Consider the following 21,873-nt stretch of genomic DNA (forward strand, 5'->3'; position numbering starts at 1 on the left):
ACATGTAAAAATTAGTAAAGGTCATTTGTCATTAATCTAAATTTGCCAGTTGTTTCTTTTTATTACAATCATGGTGGTAAAATGGAAACACATACAGGAGCTTTGCATAGAGTGGAATTTTGGAAAGAGGAGACGGAGGATTCTGTCAGAAGTGAGGTGCAACGCTCTTAATTTTGAATAAATAAGCAATCAGTTAATCACTCAATCAGCAGACGAAAGTGCAAACTACCGTGAAGTTGCTCGAGCCATGCCACCAATGCTCTGCAGAGGACATGTTTGTAAGACTGTAACGGAGAGAAAAAGAGCAGAGCTAATGGTCAAGTGCGCAAGCCCCAAACCTTTGGTACATCTGGTGCAAAATATATATTTATACGCACATCAGGATGGACGTACATTTACAATTTATATACAAAGAGACAAACAGGACCATACACATGATACATGTACATGTTCTCTCATGTTTTACAAAATCAAAACAGCCCTATTGACTCACCAACTGCTCATAAGCAATGAACCATAAACCATCAGCCTATTACTAAGAATATGGAAGCTCATTTTTGTCAATACTGTGAAAACCATTTTCAAAAGTTCATTATTAAACTATGAAATTTATCACGTTACGTTAGTTTATAAATGAGTTATTGGCATCCCTGTAATAAGTCAAAATGATTTTTATTTGGGTCGGAAGTGCATTTGTTTTGGAAGAATGAAAAACTATTTTAAACTACAAATATTTAATTTGCCAAATAATGATAAGGGATAAGGCAAATTAGTTTGATTTATGAAATATTTAGATAGAATTATGAAAATAGGTCAACATTTTAAGAATGATTATTTCTTATTTTACTAAAAACCTTTGCTATATTCCCAGTGAGTGTACAAGTGAGCAGTCTATGACAATTCAGCATGTTTTTCATCACACTGACAGAAATGGGCTTCCTCAGGGAGACAGACATGCGCGTTTGAATCATTCTGCCAAAACACTCAGCATCACCCTCACAGAAACAAGCCACTGCACTCAACCATTGTCCTCTAACGTTCCCATGAGCATAACTTTCACAGACAGGACAGTGTCAGGTGAGAATAAGGCTTTCTGCCCCAAGTGACACAACTAAACCAACTCCCGCACCCCATTTTCTCAATGGATAGTCATATCCTCATGCAAAAAGCTAGCAAGGACAATGTTGCACTATTTCAGCATGCAATATTGGGCTATTACACAACGCCATCTAGGGGTCTGCTCATAGAGCTCACTGGAGAGATCCTGCATGCATTATTGGACTGGGAGGAGGAGAGAGGGGCTGGGATCTGAAAGCTGCCTCCACATTTGGCATCACATGTGGGGTTCTCTTACACTATTCCAGCCCCTGTGGTCTAACTCCAACTGGACTTTGTACAGTAGATGTAATCTTGCATGCACCCCATAGAAAATGTGTGTGCGTGTGTGTTTGTGTGTGCCTGCGTGCAATACTGAAACCTTCAGGGCCATGGTGTACATGACTAGGAGAAGAAAATACAAGCCTTAAACCTTTAAGACATCCGAGCGTATGTAAAGATGGACGACCCAAAAGCTTCCCCCAAAATGCCTCGACTGCCCTCTGCTGGGGGGCTAAAGTACAACCCCCCTCCGTTTTTGTCATATTTTAGCTGGGTTATTTTTTTTAATCCACAGGTCTGTCACAGAGAGTTTGTTTTGGTGTCAAGCAAATCTGCTTTAGACAAGATCTTTGATCTTTTGCATCCGTTAAATGGGAAATCTGTTTTTGACTTTCATTTGGACAAAGATGATTAACATGTGAGTAATCCCCATCTAACTGGGTTAGGAGGTCATCTATATTCACGCTAACGTGCTGACATTATTCCGCTGCCCCGGTGGAGGAACTCACATCTGGGACGCGTTTGCACAGCTGGAGGAGGTTCGGATGTGTCGTCCATCTTTATCAGGTGTTTTCCTCTGTTCATTCCTTAATCGCATCCATCAGCATTCTCTTGGCCAGGGTCTCTGCCCTCTTGTGTCTGTTACTTAAATTCAAATCTTATCATCTCTTAAATTTGTGAGTGAAATTTGAATAACTTGACTTATGAAGCTTCTGTTTGCGGTCGGACAAAAACCCAAGAGGCACTGAAACGACCCCCCCCGCTACGGCTCCACCCGCAGGTGCCATTACTTCAGAAGCTACCTTTCCCTTTAAACTGTGCACATTCTGCTGTGATCTCTCTGTTTTTAGAAGCATCAGAGTTGCTTCAAGTTCATACATTCAGTCTCTTGTGTGGTACATTCATCACTTTCTCCGGGTGGGAAGACACCGTAGCTCCTCTGGCCGTCTAGGTGACTAAATGCTCCCGTTACTCGTGGTCAGTGTGAGAAGTAGTTTCAAAAGCAGAAATCCTGCATCTCTGTCATGCATCTGTACCTGTGTAGTGATTGCATGCGCAGCACTGCAGGAAAGTGCACCATAGCTTCAAAGCTAACATTGTTACTTAGAACACACACGTTTGCATGTCAGACTGGGGTGGCTGTACATCATATGTCTCAGATGTTGTGGAAATGTTCAGTTAAAAACACCGTTGAAGTCTCTAAACATCACATTGCGCCACGCTGATTTAAAAATAAATATCTGGGAAAATTTGCATGACAGTAGAAACAAAATGTGTTGTTTTTTTGGTGTGTGTGATGTGTAAAGACGATTTGTGAGCATGTATGTGTGTGTTATAGTTCATATTTTTGCAGCCCCAGTGCAAAAAGGACACAGTTTTGAGGTCCAGAGTGGGAGGAAGGGGGGAGTGGAGGATGTTGAGCAGCTGTCTGAGGAGGAGGCGCTAGAAATAAACAAGGCCATTAACTAAAGCAGACATGTGGCTCAGTGGACAACCGGTTACCATGAAAACAAGAATTAAACTGTACAGCTTTTCAAACAATTCTCCAGTTCTCTGCCTTTCTTTTAGAAATCAAGCTAATTGCTTCTTAGATATGTGAGAGAAAGGCAGAGTGATGAGGCCGAGCCCTCCTCTGGAGAGGGGGGGTTAGTTGCCTTTTGAGGGTGTGAGTCTGATTTGTCTCTCCTCAGTGAGAACGATGAACTTCCAGACGCTTCCTCAGCTGGATGCGAGCTGACAGAAAGTTACTCCAGCCCAAACGTGCTGGTTTCCTCGACGGCGGTCACCAGCTTCTCGTAGAGCATGGAGAAGGAAGGATATGGCGGGAGGTCCAGACGGTTAAAGCAAGTGTGAGCCCTACAGAGATGCAGCCAGGACATTTATTCATGAAGAAAAACCCATGTACAGCAGATCTTTCATTTCTACCACCATTCTTAAAAGGGGAGCTTTGGTCAGTAAGCAAATACATAGTTTTGGACTAAAATATATAAACTTTATCCCACATTAGGGTTAAAATAATTCTGGTAGTTTGTGTTTATTGGTGCGTTACTGGAGCTAACTGTTTTATTTTTGGTTGATGAAACAAAGCAACGATCCCTTAATGGACCTGTTCATATTTTTTACAGTAACTTAAGACATTTGAACTTCTCACCTGGGTAGAGATGTGATTTTCCCCCATTTCTCCACACAGAATCTGCGAGGTCCATTACTGCCTCGTAGGGAGGCAAATCCCTCATACGGAATACTAGAGGTTCCCGTCACGAACTGGACAGAGACAGAAGAACATCAGAGGGCGAACATGATGCTAAACTCTGCAATTAATCAGGCGAGTCTGGGGAACCCACCGCGGCAGTACCCAAGACCTCCACACGGGGGCACCAGGCGCGCATGTGGTCCAACACGTGCTCTTACCTGCAGCAGCCTCAGCCTCTGCTCATTGTTGAATCTCTCCACAGCTGCCCAGAACCAGCGAATCACTATGTGGTTGTCATGGTAACCTGAGAGGACGGCAGACGACGATAATGATGATGATGAGGATGCTGGAGTCAGTCAGATAACAAACCGGGCTTTGTTCCTCACAGCTGTCCACTTTCCTCTAGTCATTTACTTATTCTGTGAGTGAGCTCTGCCGTCCAATGTTTAACGCTGGGAGATCCACCTCGGTCGATTCTTCTATTAAAAGAGCTTCACTGAGTCACGACCAAATGTCAGCTTCAGCCTCTCGTCTCTGCCGCTGGCGGCTCCACTTAAAAGCCTTTTAAAGTGATTCCTTCTAATCAGTTCGGACACAAACAAGAGCGGCGGATCCCAAAGATTTGAGCTCTTTTCACAAAGCATGAAATCTCAAATAACTGACTGAGTGACCCACTTGCACGACTGATTTAGTCGATTACTGCTCTCCAGACAGACATTTTTGGAATCAACAGTACGTGCATTTGTCACATTCTGTTTGCGTGGAAGGCAAAGGTTTGGAGGATTAGGCTTTAAAAGGAATAGATCAATAAATTCATTGGAAAGAAATCAATCCCTCCCTCACCGTCTGTCTTTAAAATTACGTCAGATTTTAATTAGCAGGTTGCAGGCTGGAGTAACTGTTCCAGGCACCGCTCTGACCCTCCTCCGGTAGCCGTGACGATCCCCTGCTGTTGCCTTTGGGTGCATGTGCCTGCTACTCTGGCCCACGTCTACACCCCTCACATGAGACGTCTGCCTACATCCCGGCAAACGCTGATTTTAATCCCCACATATCCTGAGGAACACGTCCCCGTCTGCTCAGGAACAGACGCTAAACGTGGCGGCTTGTGGTTAAATGTGACGGGCTGAAAATAAGCCGGCGTCTTGTTTGAGTTCCTGTCTCCGCTCCGCCGCCCTCCCCCAGCCCCCCGTACCTCCTCTGTACTCGGTGTTGTTTCGCCAGTCCGCCAGGTCGATCTCTGCCGTGCCGGCGATCACCAGCTCCAGCTCCCTGGCATCGAACACGGACACCAGTCGCACATCCACCACCTAGCAGACACAGACAGGCTGGTTATCCCACTGAGCCAGAGAGCTTTTCCAGCACTGCGCCACCTCTGAACTGGGCCCAAACCCGGAACACAATCTAATAAAACACCAGAATCATGGTTGTTACCATTACGTCAGGCGTCCAGAGCCTCGTTTATACCTCATAGAAGCCTCGGACCAGGCTCTCCGTCTGCTGGGCCACTCCTCTCTCAATTCGCCATTTGACCATTCTCTCGATGTACTCCTTCTTGTTCTTCTCGGACACGGGGATACCGGCTCCTCCTGGCTTCAGCTCTCTCTCTGTAATCTGGAACCGTCACACATGGAACTGACAAAGTTCTTCAAAGCAGGCTCATCAAAAGAAATCAGATCAGGAACCAAGCGGACCTGCCCAAAGACCTCCTCGTTGACAGTGAAGGTCAGGTCCAGCATGTCCTCGATGTCGTTGTCCTTCATCCACTGGAGGCTCTGATGGAACTCCTCATCCAGGAACTCCAGGTCGCTCAGGTCACACGGGCTGCAGGACACAGGGGTCAACAAGCTATTGATGTGCTGCCTCCCTCACGAGGCACCGTAGACTGAACATAGTCAATTAAAGCTCAACTGTCATCAATAAAAAATGAATAAATCAGCTTTTAATAACAAAAACAAGATGGAAGAAAATAGAAAATAGCATGTGGGAACACTGGTGGGTTCGGTGTAGGCTGGACTGATCGCATTGATTTTTAGTTTTTTTTTACAAACTTAATAAATAAGCCCATTTATTTAAAGGACCCCCCCTAGTTGGAGGAATGATGGAAATACTTTTGGATTAATTTATAGAAAGAGAACACTTTCTGATAGAAAGATATTTGTGTGTCTGCAGTGTTTCCAGTGGAACTCACATGCGAAGGAGCCCCTTGTAGAAAGGTCTGGTAAAGAAAGCATCCAGCAGGTACTGATGGACCAGAGCCAGGCCCAGGATACGGCCACTGAACCGGAACCTGACACAATACAGACAAGAAAATATACCTTATCATCACAGTGGTCCAGACATTGGGGTAGACTCCAGGACCCCCCCCCCCCCCCCCCCCTTTATATCTGATTAACAGGAAATAGATTCAATAAAAATATAAACATTTTTAAGGGCTGACTTTGCCAAAACAGCTACTATAAACCAAAGATATCCAAGAAAAAGCTAAACTGGCTGCGCGACTCAAACTGCTGATGCATGTTTCCACACAGCCTGATAAATCAACTATTTTGGGAAAGAAGCCGAGCGAGGCGCGACGAGCCTTCACAGTGGGAGCGTCAGATCCGTCCTCACCATTCATGGTGGTTGTCCACAAAGGCAGACATGGGGCTGATCTGGACGGTGTACGTGTCGTTGGCTGAGTATTCAAACAGGCCGTAGTACGGGTTGAACAACTCTCTGGACACCAGGAAGAAAAACTCTCTGGAGGGTCCACTGTAGTCCAGCCTGCAGACAACACACTGACGTCTGCATATTGTTCTGCCGCCACCTCTACTAGCATTAAAGCTAAACAAACCATGGTGATACATCAATATATTAGCAATGCTTGATGTTTAATGGGAGATCTGTTCCAATACATGAGATCATTTGTCTTGTTAACATCCGCGTGTGTTTGATTTAAATACATTACTAAAGGGTCATGTCAGTTTCTCCTTCCTTCCCAAGAGTTGGACAAAATTACTCGTTCTGATGGATTAGAAGTGTGAAAAGTTTCCTCTTGATTAAAAGTCTGTTGTGTGGCCTCACCCGTCTTCGCCCATGAAGCTCACGTAAAGTTTACTCCTCTGCAGGTCTTTCCGGGAGTAACACATGATCTGATTAAAGGCGTCTTCCAGGAGGTGATCCCTGCGTATGATGAGCCTGACACACACACACACACACACACACACACACACACACACACACACACACACGCACACACACACACACACACACACACACACACACACCTAATGTAATGAGATGTTCATACTTTCTGCCATTTCTGCTGCCGTCACTGGCCGAGGTGAAATGCATTGTGGGACACCTTGTTGTCCCAAGTCCACACGTCACATCTGACCTATAAACTGCGTACTTGCGTACTTAGAACTGGATCAGTGGCATCACAGTACTTTGACAACAACTGGTGTTGAAGGTAAAAGTACCGTATGCGTATTTGGAATTTTGGATTTTTTTTGTTGTGTATTAATCCACATTTCTGGCTCTAGTGAGCAGCGAATAACCTTCAGTGTGTGCTCATGCTAACAAAGGACCGTTCGGACCGTTGGTGAATAAATCACGCTGAAACATACTTGACTTTTCCTGGGCCTTGTCCGTAACCTTTGGTCTCCAGTTTTCGATAGAAGTTCCTCAACTTGGCCTCAAAATCCCGCTTGTATGGAGCCGGAGCGCGGGCGTTGGCTCTCTGCGTGCCTGCCAGACGGGAGAGAAAAAACACGTGGCGTTAAAAAAGGAAGCCGCGTGAAGGGAATAATGAAAAAGCCTCTGTTGTTTGGTGAGAAAATGACCTCAGGACACGAGGCCGGAAATTCAATAGCAGTGGCAGGAATTTAATAAAGAACAGGAAAACGTGTCTCAACAATAAACGTTGTGCCTTCGTCCCCCAAAACCAGCCGTGACTTACCAGGAGAGCTCTGAGGAGAGGAGAGGCAATAATTTGGATGGAGTAATGGAGGAACGTATGACATCACCTCCTCCTCAAATAAGCTGGAGATGAGAGCAAGACAGACACACATATGTCACGGAAACAACACTCACACCAGCGCTAACAAACAGTTAAACCCATTCTAGCAGAATAATGTGCATTTCCTCTTTATTACAAGTCATAGATTTGATGTGGGAGCTACTCTAAAGTACCTTTTTCTTTCTGGTTTGGAGTTTACGCTCATATTCTATAGGATCGTCACATATCTGTGAGCTAATGGTGACGTTTCAGCTAAAATCATCGTATTTTACACACTTCCAAAGTGTTTTATCATTCAGAGGAGGAAAGGCAGAAATCACCTCAGCAGCATGACGAGGTCAGCATCACTGGAGAGGCGAGCCAGCCCGTTAACTCCCTCACTGCGAATGAACTGCACCTTTTCCCTGACACACACACACACACACACGCACACGCACACACACACACACACACACACACACACACACACACACACACGTCAGGAGGCAAACTGCCACGATTCATCAGGATTAAAGGTTAACTGTGTGTTCAGGGTGACTGATGATGATGGTGGTGATGATGATGATGGTGGTGATGATGATGGTGGTGATGATGATGATGGTGGTGATGATGATGATGGTGGTGATGATGATGGTGGTGATGATGGAGGTTAGGGAGGAAGGCAGACAGTGGCAGAGAGGAGAGATGAGGAACAGTGAAAAACAAAAGAACAACCCTGACACATACTTGAGCGAGTGATTCCTGGCGAGCTCGGGCTGCCTTTCCTGCAGGATCTCCAAGATGTTGGGTTGCCGTAGAAACGCCACTATCTTGTCGTTATAGGCTGGGTGAAGTCAGGAGAATGCATTTGACAAGAACTCAGATCTGCCAGCGTTCCGGCTCGTGCGTCCTGCCAGACTTACCGACGGGCACCGAGTCCTGGTGCTGACTTCGACTGGAGCCGCTGAAGGTGCTGGAGGGGCGGGGCATGACGAGAGGGTTACCTTGGCGAGAATCGTCCACCACCTGAGACCAAAGGAAGCACTAAAGCTCAGGTCGCATCCTAGTTCTGAGAGCAACCCACCTGCTGCACAGCTTCTATTTAAATACAACCTCTAATCCCGAGACAAGAAAAAGAGTTAAATAATAATAAAATGATAAAATATCTTATATCTCAGCAGCTGCAGATGCTTCTGACCCTCCTTCACCGCTTCTGTTGCTTCAGCCACGAGGTCATCGTTGATTTTGCGCCCTCATAAAAATTGTGGATTCTATTCCAAGCTTACGCTGGCTCCAAGGGACAAGTGGTGCCTGGGCGGCTCGTGTTGTGTCTCACCTCCCCAGCGCTGTGGCTGCGTTGGCGGCTCAGGTGTTGGCGATGGGCCAGCAGGCCGGTGGAACGGGAACTCTGTAGGGGCAGCCGCGGGTCGATGAAGGTCGTGGAACGACAATTGTGATCCACAAAGAAAGGCTGGGAGGAGAGACGGAAAAACCCAGAGTCATGGGAGAGACAGACAGCCTGTTGGACACCTGAGTGATGTCCAGCCTTTAAAAGACAACGAGAAGGCAACAAGACACACAACTCACCTTCCCAGTGTGGTCGTGTTTCATCTCCCAGCCCCGGGGGAGCTCTAGCTGCTTATTGGAGAACATGTTGAGGAAGGTGACCAGGTCACGGTTGTGCTGATAGCGCTCGAAGTAGTGAGCGTCCCGACGCACCTTACTGACCATGTGCTTCAGGCAGGTGTTGCTCGTAAACATGCGATAGGCACTCTGGATGGAGACAGCAGTGAGGTGAGGCCTCCCACCAGTCGGGTTTGGCTAAACGTTCTGTAGCGACATGGTGTGTGTGTGTGTGTGTGTGTATGTGTGTGTGTGTGTGTGTGTGTGTAGGGTCACCAGCGTTGGACTAACAGGGTTTGAATGCAGCACAGTGAAAAAGTCAGGGCTGCACAGGAACTTGGCACTGGGTGACTGCAGCAGCAGCGAGAGGCGGGAACGGCTGCTGGAGTGAGCGACGGCGCTGTCCCTGCGAAATTCTGCGAGATAATAACAACACGTGCGCTGAGTTCACGAGCCGAAAGAGGCTTTAATACTGAACGGAAGCGGCTCACCTGAAATGGACTGAGGCAGCAGTTCACTCTCTGGTTCTGGAAGCTGGTCTACCGCAGGTTCCTCTGTCCGATCACTGTTGGTGATGGTTCTCCTGATGCTCTGGTACCTGTCATCCACAGAAAAGGTCACGTTCTAGTTCTTTATTAATAGCTGTTGCCAATTCCTGCCTCCGTTTTTTCTACATTTTGTATTATTTTGAGATGATGTAACTTCCAACCAACCCTTCAGGCAAATCTTCCATTAAAGGAAGTCATGACGGACGTCTGAGTCATTTTGTTCGTTCTCCATTCTTCTAAAGGACAGCGAGAGAACGAACCTGCGGTTCAGCTGCTCCATCTGCTGAATGGAGTTGGAGCGGGTCAGGCCCTGTGGGGCAGGAGGTCCGGTTGGGCGTTGCCAGGTGGTGGTTCTGTTCACGTGGTCTACAAAGAAGATCCTCCCGTGGCTGTCGATCCGAGCCTCCCAGTCTGAAACATGGACAGGAAGTGAAGCAGGGAAGGTGTTCAATGTCGCACCATCTCAAAAACAAAGAATCAGCAATGATATTGACAACTAATCACACACACACACACACACACACACACACACACACACACACACACACACACACACACACACACTCACTAGGCGGAAGAGGCTCGTCCACCCGCTGGTATCGGTGGATGTCGTGGCGCACTGAGGGAAGTGACTGCACAGGGTGGCCATTCACCTGAGCACCTGAGGGTTCCGGTTCGGTGACAGGAAACATATTTAGGCCACATTTGAGGGAGTTCACAATGTTCTGACTTGTTTAAAATACCTTCTTCTCCATCCGTCTCTGTGGTCCCTTGCTCTGAATCTGCAGAACCTCCCTCCTCCCGTAATTTTACCTCCTCCTCCTGTTCTTTGGCGGCGCCTCCGGCCGCCTGCAGGCTCGGCCTCCTCGTGACGCCCTCTTCCACCTCCACTTGCTCTCCAGCTGCTGGAGTTTCTTCTTCAGCCTCAGTGATCTCAACCTGCCCACCTTCGCTACCCGCCGCTCCACCGAGCGGTGGGCTTCCAGAAACAGCATCTCCCCCTGGATCAATGGCCGTCTCGGCTTCCTCCTCAGCTTCCTACAAAAACATCCCGCAACACCGCTGCTCAGGTAGCATGCTGATACACCAGAGCAAAGATTTGACTTGCCCACATTTACATCAGTCAGCTGTTGATGTTCCAGGATCCTGGATGACCAGAATCATTTTGATCAACATTCGACGAACCTCATATTGATTGATTTGCATCTTGGTATTAATTAGATTTAGGGTAACAAACACCTGGCAGAGCGAATATATGCCAATAAAAAAGTCTTGACTGAAAAGGGGGTCGAAACACGCTGCTTCACTGGCTCGGTGGCCGTTTCAGTATAGCTGGGAACATTTAATTGAATTCCTTAGTGCGTTGGTGTCGCAGCTAAGAGGCAAAAAATAGCCACCTGCTATTAATATCACAGCTGAGGTTCAGTGTTTCATTCATCTACCATCTCAGACGGACTGACTGCTGAATATGAAAATAGCCGCCCAGGACGGGAGTGAATGATGGCACTGCAGTGACCACATTATGGTGCAGTGTCACATGAATCAGCTGGGGCATTGACCCAGTAAAGGCTCGGCTGGACGCTGCGCCGGCTGTGACGGCTCCCATCCACAGCCCGGCGGACTGCGCCTAACATTTAGAGATTTATGGAAAGAAGCAAAACACGAACAAGATGATAAAAGTAGCATTAATGCCAGTGCTGAGAGAGGTGGATTTAGAGGAAGAACCATTTTCCATTTCTCCTGACATGGAGGTATAAAAACACCAAATGAGTGTAATTATTACTTATTCTGACTGCATTGACCTTCAAAATGGCACAAACTCTTCATCAAAGATCAGTTCATTAAGGTTATTAAGTGAATTATCATATCTCTAATTAGCAATAGTGGTTGACGCCCTTTGGGCCTCAAGGTCTCCAGGAGTGCTGCATTTTAGGGGTGAATTTACGTTAAATAAGCCTTTTCTGCTAGTTTGTGCTGAAAAAGTTTTCTTTTTGAACACAGGAGATAAAAACTATTAACCTGAAAAATGATCTAAACACAAACTTTACAAGGAAAACTAAATTTCTAATTATGTGACTCCACATTAACCCCCCCCACCCCCCCCCCCCCCCCCCCCCCCCCCCCCCCCCCCCAGATATTGCATAACCCAATTTTTGGGACCTACTCATCTCTGGGGGAACAAACAGTTTAATCGTGGTGAACGTTGGCGATGGTGGACTCACCACAGCAGTCGTCAGTGTGACGGGACAACTCTCTGATGTTGAGAAGACCGTCTGGGGGGCTGTTGCCATGGAGCAGGAGTCGATCTCCGAGGAGGGGTCTTCGCTGGGCCGCCGTCCTTCCTCGTGCACATCGCTCTCTGGAAACGTTCTCTGCAGCGCAGCATCAACAAACGGAGTCTCTTCCGCCTCCGAGAAGACGTCCGGCTCCAGAACATCCTCCAGGTCCAGTCCTGCCCCCAGCTCCAGGACCAGCTCTTCTGTTGTGCCACCTGCGCCCTCCTCTTCCTCCCCCTCAGGTTCCAGCTGCTCAGGCTCCGGCTGGATCTCAGCAAAGAGCTCCTCTTCATCGGCGGCGCCGCCATCTGCAGGTTCGCCGTTCATCAGCAGCGGGGACAGCGGCAGCGGGGTGATGTCATTGGCACCAGACCTGTCCTCATCCTCGTCTGAATCGATGTGCAGCATGGCGCTGAGTCTTGTGTGTGTGGGGAAGCTCGAACGCAATTTAGGGGAGGCGGCTCCCAGGGGCCTTTCACCGGGGCCTTTGGGGGCCTCGATGGCATCCAGGCTGTCAGCCAATGACCTCTGAAGCAATTGGTGATGTGATGCACTTTCAGATGCAACAAGAGGGAGATCTTTTTCTGGCAAGGCCATGACACCACTGTCCCACAAGCTATGGGAGCCATGCGAACCAGTAGGAGAGGCGGCCCCGGAGACCATGCCGGGGAGATGATGTGGCAGGTCTTCATCGTCGGATGGAGTCCCTGGAGCTCCATTCAAAGACGACAAGCCGATGATAGAATCAGGAGAAGCCCCTACAACAGACAGAGAGGGGGCAAAATTACGTCGCTGAGAGCAACATTGGAAGAGAAACACCACGGCAACAGTGGAGACTATTCACCAGGACAGAGGCGGCTTTGTGCCGCTTCATTTGAGTTTTTATTCCAAATGAGTGATGGAATTCTCGAATTTTCTGAAGGTCACTTGAATCAAGTTATGAACAAGAGCTGGCAGCATCGTTTTTACCAACTGCCCATGATAGCAGGTGATTCTTGGGGCAGATTTACCGTCAGGCCCGGTCGAGGTGAGCTCCACTTTGAACTGCAGCTGGCCGCTCACGTGTTCGGTCGGCAGGCGCCGGCAGAGGGAGAAGCTCACGGGCTGAACTCTGAAACATTACACGACAATAGCGAGTTGTGCACGATGGCGGTGACAGCATGACGGAAGGGATTTCTGCCTTGTCCGTCTTACCCAGGAATTTTTTCGATAAGGCGCTGCACAGGGATGGCGAGCTGACCAAGGAACCGTTTGATGATGGGTCGACTTTTGGCAAACTTGTCCTTCACCTCGATGTAGAGGATGTCTGTCATTAGGGCAACAAATGTGTATTTCTGCAGAGAGGCAAAGCCACACATAAACACACTCGGGGGAATAATGCAGCCTATTTAATGTGATATACAGCCCTTAAAGGTCACCTCTCCGTGCCAGGTGGGGTTAATGGTGTTAGCAATGATGGCCGACCGCCGCTCCTGTCCGTGGTGGCTAAAGACGGGGAAGATGCTCCTCTTCCCTGGGTGGATGGACATCTTCAGGTAGGGGTCTGGATTAAAAAACATGCCCTTCTTCAGGCCGATAGCTCGCAGATCTGCAAATGAAACGCATGGACAGTGAGCTTTGGGGATTAGAGGGTTTAATCCAAGGACAGGATCATTTTCTCCAAAATTGCTTCTGTCATATTTCTTTACATCACATGAGCACGAAAATCACAATCTCGAGCAAGTCGAAGGTAAAATGCTGTCAACGGCTCATCTCACCTGTCAGAGTGAAGCTGATCAGTTTCCGTGGATGTTCCACCCCCACCTGCTCGGCCAAACCTTCCACCTGAGCAGGTTTAAACATAAATGGGCCTCATATTATGAATATATGTGTCTAATAATATAAATCTAAGAAACCATAGTTCAGTTTTGGCCAATTATGAAAAATTGCACAGTTTAAAACATTGCATAAGGCTAAATTTCCCCATATTTCCAGTCTTTAGACTCCTTTAGCCAAGCAAAAAGCTGGTTTATTCTATTAAAATACTTTCCCTTACATCTCTAATATCTTAATGTATTTTTAAGGGAATAATAAGCAGAGAGCCTGGCAGCATTTGTCATTTCATGTCTCCGTCAATAGAACCGAAAAGTAAATTATTTGTCTGCTGACGATCCCTTTCTTGTTTGTGCGCATATATATAAATGCATATTTCTATATATCTACAGGTATATGCCAACATTTGGTGCTGACCAGGATTGCAGGGTTCTTCACGGTGATGCAGGGGGTCGTGGCTCTCAGGGCTCCGCTCAGTCCATGATAATACTTGAAACAGATCCTGGTCTCAGCTACAAAGGAAGCAGCGGATCATCAGAGGACCAGATCACAAATATTAGTTATTATATTATCCCGATTGAGTAACTTACGCTCCATAAAGTAGGGCCCGGGCTCCAGTCTCCACACGATCTGACCCTTCTGTGTGCCATTCACCCCTCGGTTCTTACATTCCCACACGTTGGATGGGCTGGTTTCATCTGACCCAGGGCAGAACTTCCAAGTCAGTTAATGTGGATTCAGCTCACATCAACACTTTTTGAGTTGAGACTCATTTTAATTCCCCTCCCCCTCATATCTGAGGCCTTCATGGATAATGTGGTGTTGTACCCTATTTTACAGTCAGATCTTCCTTTTTTATATCTCAGTGTGATAAAATGCAGACCTCAAATGTATCACATTACACAGAACTACCTCAGAAATCAGTGACTATTCAAACAAGAGTCCAGGTTCTTGTCATCAAACGTCTTCCTAGTAAAAAACAAAAACAGCATCCCCTCAGAAGAACGAGACTCTGGAGGAGGTAATGAAGTCTCGTGATCGATGTGCTTTGACCTGACGCCCCGTCTGGCACCAGCACTTTACGCTCTGTCTTTCACCTGTGCTGCATTCTCATCAACACGGGACAATTTTGTCAACTAATCCAGACAGCTTGAGGCCTGAAGGTCATCAGAGACGTGACAAATCAATAAGAAGCAACCTGAAACCCCCTTTGAACTGAATTTTGTTGTAAAGTTACAGCAAACTTTCTACTAGAGGAGATCTGTGAAAACCCTTATTTTTCACAATTCAGTTCTTTAGTTTGGCGTTCCCCAAGGTCCAGTATTTGGATAACTACCATCTCTGTCATCATCTAGGTGCTCCCCATTGGACAACTCAGTTAAATATGATAATTTACATTTAGAAAGCATCCAATAAAAATGATTCAAACGTATTGAATTTAGTTGTGTATAATTGTATAACAAAAGTGTACAATTGTTCACAAAAGAGCAAAGTTGTATTTAAGATTCAGGTCGACTTTGTCCAACCTGTTAATGTTTATAAATGTATTTTGCGCAAGGACACCATGTCCCCAGAGCTACCAGAGGGTCTGGGTTCTGATCCTCTGAGGTCCTGGGAAACTCTCACTGCTGCTGTATTACCTTTCACCAGGATGTGCAGATCTACCTGGCAGATCGAGCCTGATACCCTCCTGCAGCCCACAGGTCACTGAATCCCCCCCTGTCAAATTCCTGTCTCTAAGCAGGATTGTCACACATTAATGAAGACCACCGTGCACAACCGGGGTGCACACACGCTTAGTGATAGCGTGTTAGTCACTGTACACCGCGGCAGAGCCCTTGCATGTTGAGTCAGCCTCCAGTCCTGCGTAAAAGCTCCCGTTGCCGTATTGACTCCACAGAGCTATTTTCAGCTTTGGATAATGAGACACCTGGCTCAGCTAATAGGCCTTCAGGACAGGTAGAGGGTCAAAGCTACTTGGGTGGGTTTCCACAACACCTCATTACACAGCGTTGGGGGAAAAATGGCATTCGAGGGTTTGGAAAAGACCCTTGATTACCTGTCATACCTGTAAAAACTCAAGATCTGGACAAAGCAAAACCTCTATCGGTGTCTCACCAATGTGGTACAGCCCGATCCAGTCGGTGGCGTCCACCTCCTCCTTGATGTCCCATGATATGACGAGGTTCTGGCCACGGTTCAGCGTGTACTCCAGAGTGGACGCCGTCAGCGAGGACCGGCTCTGGGAGGTCACCAGGTCTGTGTCGCTGTTGGCCCGTGTCAGTCCAATGGGACCGCTGACAACAGAGACCGTGTCAACAGCGGCGGCGCCGCCCCTCTCCGCCAGGGTTCGCAGGTTGTCCGGGCTGAGGGTGTGCCGGAGGTTGGGGCTGCGTCTCCGTGGCGCTGACAGGTGTTCGCGACTTCCCACTGAAAGGTTGGGGGGATTGTGGGAACGGGTCCTGGGCGGCAGCACCGCTGTGGCGAGGGAAGGACGCATGCTGAACAGTTGGTCGAGCCCACAACGATCAGCTGAGGAGCAGAATCCTCTTCTGGATTCTTATGGAAAAGATGATGAGATTTATGGTTTCAACCCTGCCGGCTTCATTTATATCCTTGTGTTTGAAGACTAACAACTACTTTCTTCTTGGAAGTAGTTCTTGACGCGCCAATATCCAACTGTTGTTTTATCCAGCTGAACATAAGCCTGAAGGTGGGGAAAGAAGAGAGGGAAAATGAAATTGATCGGGTTTCTGTAGTTTCTGTCAGACTAGTGAAAACAGAAAATGGAGCCAGGAAGCCATGTCTGCCTCCCAGGACCCTCCTCAATCAGCCAAGGCCTGTTCCAGAACTCTCTGCAGACTGCTGTCAGAGTCTCCACCACAGCCATTTTGTCTTTAGAGGAAAGGACGACATGTGACTTGACACTAGCCAAAGGCAGCTGTTTTTTGGTTTTTCTTTGTTGAAGGACCAAGAAGCAGAGAAGTGTGTTTATATCTGCCTGGTGCAGGAGCTGCAGTCTGAGCCAGCACTTCAGATCTTTGGCATTTTAATACAGCACATAAAAGCGGAGCTGCTCAGTGATTCTACCTCTGAAGGCCCAGACTGTGTGCTCTTTATTAACCAACAAACATGTAAAGCTTTGGGGGAGGACCACACCCCCCCTCCCCAGGCAGAGGAGAAGGTTTTACCTGAACCATAACTAGAACCACCCCTCGACTGGGAGAATCTAACACCAGTAACCTCCCAGTTTAGCACAGCACAATTTTGAAATGTGGGAGGTGGGTTGAAAATAGCTTAGCTTTACCAAAGGACGCTCCAGTTGCCATTTTCAGAGAACTGCCGTGAAGCAGGAGTGTATGGGTTGCCCTGGTAACCGAACCAGAGTGCAGCGATTGTAAATTAGCCAACTCCAATCGCATCTGTCAAAGGCAGACATTTCTGGTCCCAGCTTTTCGTTTCCATACACAGAGGCTGGGTTAAAATCATCTGACAGCTACAGTCACATTTCCAGACCTGAGTTGACCTGAGATGGACGTCAACGGGCCACTTGATACCGAAGAGTCTGTGTTGGACTCTGAGGCAACGGCTGGTGAGCAGTAGTGAGCAGAGTCTTTTCTACGGCCTCCATTAAAGCCACTGTTGCTGCTGAATCTGCTGTGTGGTCAAAGACTTGATTACCTAACCTGCATCTGTACATCTGTCCGCCTGTCCCTCCGTCTCCGCACGCCTCCCTCTGGGAACATTGTCATATTCTCCTCTTTTACTTTGTTCATTTGCTCTCCTCCACTGCACCCAAAGTAACTGCACCATCTATCAAAGTGACATTAAGTACAAAATTAAGTCTGGCCCAAAAAAAAAAGCCTCCCAGAGGGTAAAGAAACAAGTTGCGGGCACCGTCTCGAGCCAGTGACAGCGCCCATTTCCAGCATTCCAGTTTATTCTTGGAATACCAGAAAGGGAGATCAGGTAAGAGTTGCCCCGGTGCAAAAACTGGCAATAATTTCAAAAGTGATTTCTCTGCGGGAACCTGCATGACAGATATTGTCTAATATTGTGAATCTACGGCTGCTGAGCTCCGCAATCAATTCTCTTTGGATTTAGGACTGACTGAGCAGAAACAACCGGCCGCTGAGCTGATGGATGCAGATCGCTTGATATGGAAATAGGATCTGCTGCATCTGACATGGGGGAAAGCCTGGACACACACACACACACACACACACACGCGGATTTATGACAGAATAAAACCTTCATCACAGAATACGTTAATCCCAATCACATGCGCTCCGAGGCCTCGTGCACAGTCATGGGCACCAGCAGGGAGGAGCTTTTCCCGTAAACATGAAGAAGAAGGAACCAAAATACAAACGGTGACTTGTTATGCAAGTCGTTGTGCAGTCCAAGTGTCCCCCCCCCCCCCGACGTGAGGGACAACCATGCCCCTGAAGTGGCGTAGACACCCCCCAGCACAGTGGAGTCGCCACACGGCACAGAAATGGGATCAAGATGCAGTTTAATCCGATTCCGCTGCTGGGATTAATGATTAATTCACAGGACCTGGCAAACGTAAACAAGGTGTTGAGGGTGAGGACGTCTCGCCAGTGAGACACCAGAGTGTGCACGTTGTGCACTGCAGCATCTGCAGGGGAATGTGCTGGAGTGTTTAAAAAGGGAAGGCGGATATCGCCGTATATCTCTGCATGGAAGAGAGAATTACTGGGATGTCTGACTGGAGACGGGAGCGTTGCTGAGGCGACACCTGCTGAGACGAGGTCCAACACAAAACACCACGTTAAAGACGTCCCGGGACAAGTGGTTCCAAAGAACCAGTCATTTTCAAACTTCAGTCATGCACTTTTGCACCTGTGTTGACCGGCTCAGGATACTCTGATGGAGGTGCTGTGATGTCAGTACAGGGATTCCTCCTCATCTCCCTCTCCTCCATCACACTGTGTGTGTGTGGGTGTGTGTGTGTGTGTGTGTGTGTGTCGGCAGAGGCACTCTTTTGCACCCCTGTGGAGGTGAACACTGCACTTTACAGCTTGACAGAACGGGCACCTTGGGCCCACACACACACACACACACACACACACACACGCACACACACACACACACACACACACACACGCACACACACACACACACACACACACAGCGTGGTGAGAACAAATGAAAACGCACTTGGTTGGCTCTTAGACAGAAATGACGTCACACTTGACACACACTCAGGTGAAGAATGAAGGTTCTACCTGGTGACAGTTCAGTGACGCCTCCTGAGCCAGTCAGGTGGGCTGTGGAACCCCCCACGGCCCAGAGGCAGCCCCCACTTGGGGTAATTCTCTGTAAAGTGGCTGTATGCGTCTGGGATGAGTCACGGTGGGAGGTATTTCCCGATGACAGGCCTCAGTGAGGCGAACATGGCTGCAGAAGACAGACTGCTGTTGTCCTCTCCCAGTTCAGGAGGCCAACGGCTCCTTCAACACAAAAGTGGGCTGTGTTTGGGTTAATTAACGCCATAAAAGTGAACGCTGATGGTTGTGCGGGACGAGTTTAGAGTCTCTGGACGGATTCTCCTGATTCTGCTCTTCAAACTGGATCTGCTGGACATCACAGAGACTAAGAGGGCAGCCGATAGAAATGTACTTGACTCAGCAATAATCCGAATGGACGATTCTAATGTGCAGTTAAGAATAATCAAATATTATAAAATCAGTAAAAGGGAAGAAACGGAGGTCGCAGGTTTGGTGGGTTAATCCTGAATGATTCATCAGCAGCGATGAGGTATTGAGCTTGTTTGTTGACATCAACTTTAAAGCCTGAACGTTCCAACATGATGAGCTGAGTGATGGCTCACTTCCACTTGTGCTCTTGGTCACACTGGTTCCCAGTCAGGAGTGGAACCAGCAGTGATAATGGGAATGGTTGCACCTGCTTTATTCAGGTCAGACAGCCCCACTTGTAGGTGTTGAAAGCTTCAGGCGGCACCCCAACATTCTGCTGAACGAGCCTGACGGGGGGAAGATTAAGATGGTGTCTGGATAAGATGCAGGCGGAGATTCTGCTGGTAAAGACAGGAAGTGCCAGCACGCTTCGCACCGGCTGGCTGACGCAGGTCGAGCAGTCGTCTGACCTTACTGCCCCCCCCCCCCAGAAGACCAGGAAAACCCACCCATCCGAAGCGGAGCCCCCCTGAGGTCTGAGGGCGGCATCACGATGGGTCTGAGGAAGGATCGGCTGGAAATCATCCAGCCCGGATCTGTCATACATCAAGTTTAAGACAATAGCAAATATCTGGAGGATGAAATTTACTATAATTGAAGACATATTAACGGAGCTTTGGTGGGAGTCTGTCTCCTCCCGAGTCAAGAGGATGCGTTCAGGTAAAATAGGAAAGGAAAGTTCATAATCTAGTGGCATAATTGCTGTAGCGATATGGAGAATTACATTTGGGGTGGGACCAACACACTCACGTGCTGGTTTCTCTTCCCCAACAGACTAAAATGGACTTTTGGCAAAGAATTTCTTTAGGGGACGCGCTTAAAGCAGCATTAATGTAGTAGATATGCTGCCATCCCGCAGTCTTCTTCATTCCCAGGAGAGGGAATGCGCGTTCCTCCCAGGACCAACTCCTCCCAGCATGTTTTCTCTGTCGTTTCCAAAAAAAAAAGAATAGGAAAGAAAGCACAGAAACGTGAACGCGCTGTTGGCGTGAACGCGTCCTTCATCTGAGCGCCGCGGTGCGGCGGGCAGGCGGGCAGGTAACCCCCCGCTTATGGCGCTTCCACGTCAGCAAACATCGCGTTACATAACAACGTGTCTCCAACTTTAATCATTCCGAGTCGATGTGCGCGCCGCCGAGGCCGCGCACGGCCGCTCTGCGCACATGACTGAGCAGGCCACAGGGGGACCGCACTGGCGGAATGTGCAGGTGTCGTCGCCCACTATTGGATTACTGTGGGAATTCCCTACGTCATTTTATTCTTATGCGTCTCCTCCGCGAAACGGAGCCACAAAATGCCTCCGATCAGGTTTTTTCCATCCTTCCGACTCCTCAGTGCGGAGGCAAAAACCAGCACGCGAAGCGCACGAGAAGGCGCTGCGGCTGTTTAATGACAGGCTGCACATCATCAAAATGATCAGCATCACAGTTGCGAGGCACCACCAGCCAAACAGTCCCCGAAGAGCCCCAGCGGGGCGCCGAGCTTACCTTTTGGCGCAGACGTGCAGGGGTGAGGACGCGGAGGACGACGGCGGTGGTACCGCAGACACCTGCTCGGTGATTTCTGCGCGGGGATCTCACGGTTCAGGTCGTTATCCCTGCAGTCCAAATGAGGAGCGACGGGCGGGGTGCCGCGTCCCCTCCCCTCTCCTGCCGCCCAGATCCCGAGTCAGGGCAGATTTGGGCTCACGATCATGCATCGAGCCCGGATCGCTGCAGAGACGCCTCGGTACCGCGTCCACAGCGAGCGTCCAGAGGTGCGCAGTAGGTCCAGGAGGGAAGGCAGCCTCCGCGCACTCTGCTGCTTCAGGCGTGCAGCTCACACGGGCATCATCTGCATCGCAGTGCGCTGCAGTCTGTGCCCGAGTCCTCCCACCAGTCCCGGCAGATGCTCAAAATCGGAGTGTCAGCTTGAAAAAAGAGAAAGACGCGAAGCCTGGCGGAGGGTGGCGTAATGTTCTGTCATGACAAGTGAGGAGATTTCAGTGAGGAGGGATTTGTTCAGTTTTCCATTACACACACACACACGCACACACACGCACGCACACCGCTGCATATTAATGTGAGAAGAATCAAGAGTGAGTCTGAGACAGAGACAAACGCAACCTGTAGAAAGACTGCTGCACATTTACAAGACTTCTGATCTCCAATTCAACGAGTTTCCCTTACACAATTTTTTTGTTACACACGAATGACACAACTCTGTTCAAAAGAGGGGGAAATCTATTCTGCCCGGGAGACAATATTACGTGGTGCAATATTTAAAGTCAAGCAACGGTGTATAATGCAGCACATTCATAACTATTGTTGTGTTATTTACAAATTATACAAGAAATATT

The 21,873-nt window shown here is 48.3% G+C and overlaps 1 protein-coding gene across 1 annotated transcript; it reads right to left on the reverse strand.

Moving 5' to 3' along the window:
* Nucleotides 1–348: 348 nt before the first annotated feature.
* hecw2a (HECT, C2 and WW domain containing E3 ubiquitin protein ligase 2a) lies at nt 349–21,510 on the reverse strand. Its single transcript, XM_029848411.1, has 30 exons — nt 21,023–21,510; nt 15,931–16,519; nt 14,403–14,510; nt 14,230–14,324; nt 13,758–13,824; nt 13,419–13,588; nt 13,195–13,334; nt 13,011–13,111; nt 11,947–12,758; nt 10,468–10,762; nt 10,293–10,385; nt 9,985–10,135; nt 9,668–9,774; nt 9,468–9,592; nt 9,141–9,326; nt 8,890–9,024; nt 8,477–8,579; nt 8,301–8,397; nt 7,895–7,978; nt 7,515–7,597; nt 7,183–7,303; nt 6,638–6,751; nt 6,185–6,337; nt 5,763–5,861; nt 5,266–5,395; nt 5,039–5,185; nt 4,767–4,881; nt 3,790–3,875; nt 3,530–3,642; nt 349–3,234 (listed from the first exon to the last, which is right to left on the reverse strand). Exons 2-30 carry the CDS (start codon nt 16,310–16,312, stop codon nt 3,123–3,125), a joined length of 4,524 nt encoding a protein of 1,507 aa, XP_029704271.1. The 5' UTR covers nt 16,313–16,519; nt 21,023–21,510; the 3' UTR covers nt 349–3,122.
* Nucleotides 21,511–21,873: the final 363 nt, after the last annotated feature.

Source organism: Takifugu rubripes, chromosome 1 (genome assembly GCF_901000725.2).
Source record: "Takifugu rubripes chromosome 1, fTakRub1.2, whole genome shotgun sequence".
In the NCBI taxonomy this organism is placed as follows: Eukaryota; Metazoa; Chordata; class Actinopteri; order Tetraodontiformes; family Tetraodontidae; genus Takifugu; species Takifugu rubripes.

What these genes read in the sequence shown, in the direction of transcription:
- hecw2a (XM_029848411.1), bottom strand. Translation starts at nt 16,312, where the DNA reads ATGCGTCCTTCCCTCGCCACAGCGGTGCTGCCGCCCAGGACCCGTTCC. An exon ending in CTGTGCTGCATTCAAACCCT is followed by an intron (nt 9,327 to 9,467) that starts GTTAGTCCAACG and finishes GTCTCCATCCAG; the next exon opens with AGTGCCTATCGCATGTTTAC. An exon ending in TGGTCCGAGGCTTCTATGAG is followed by an intron (nt 4,882 to 5,038) that starts GTATAAACGAGG and finishes TGTGTCTGCTAG; the next exon opens with GTGGTGGATGTGCGACTGGT.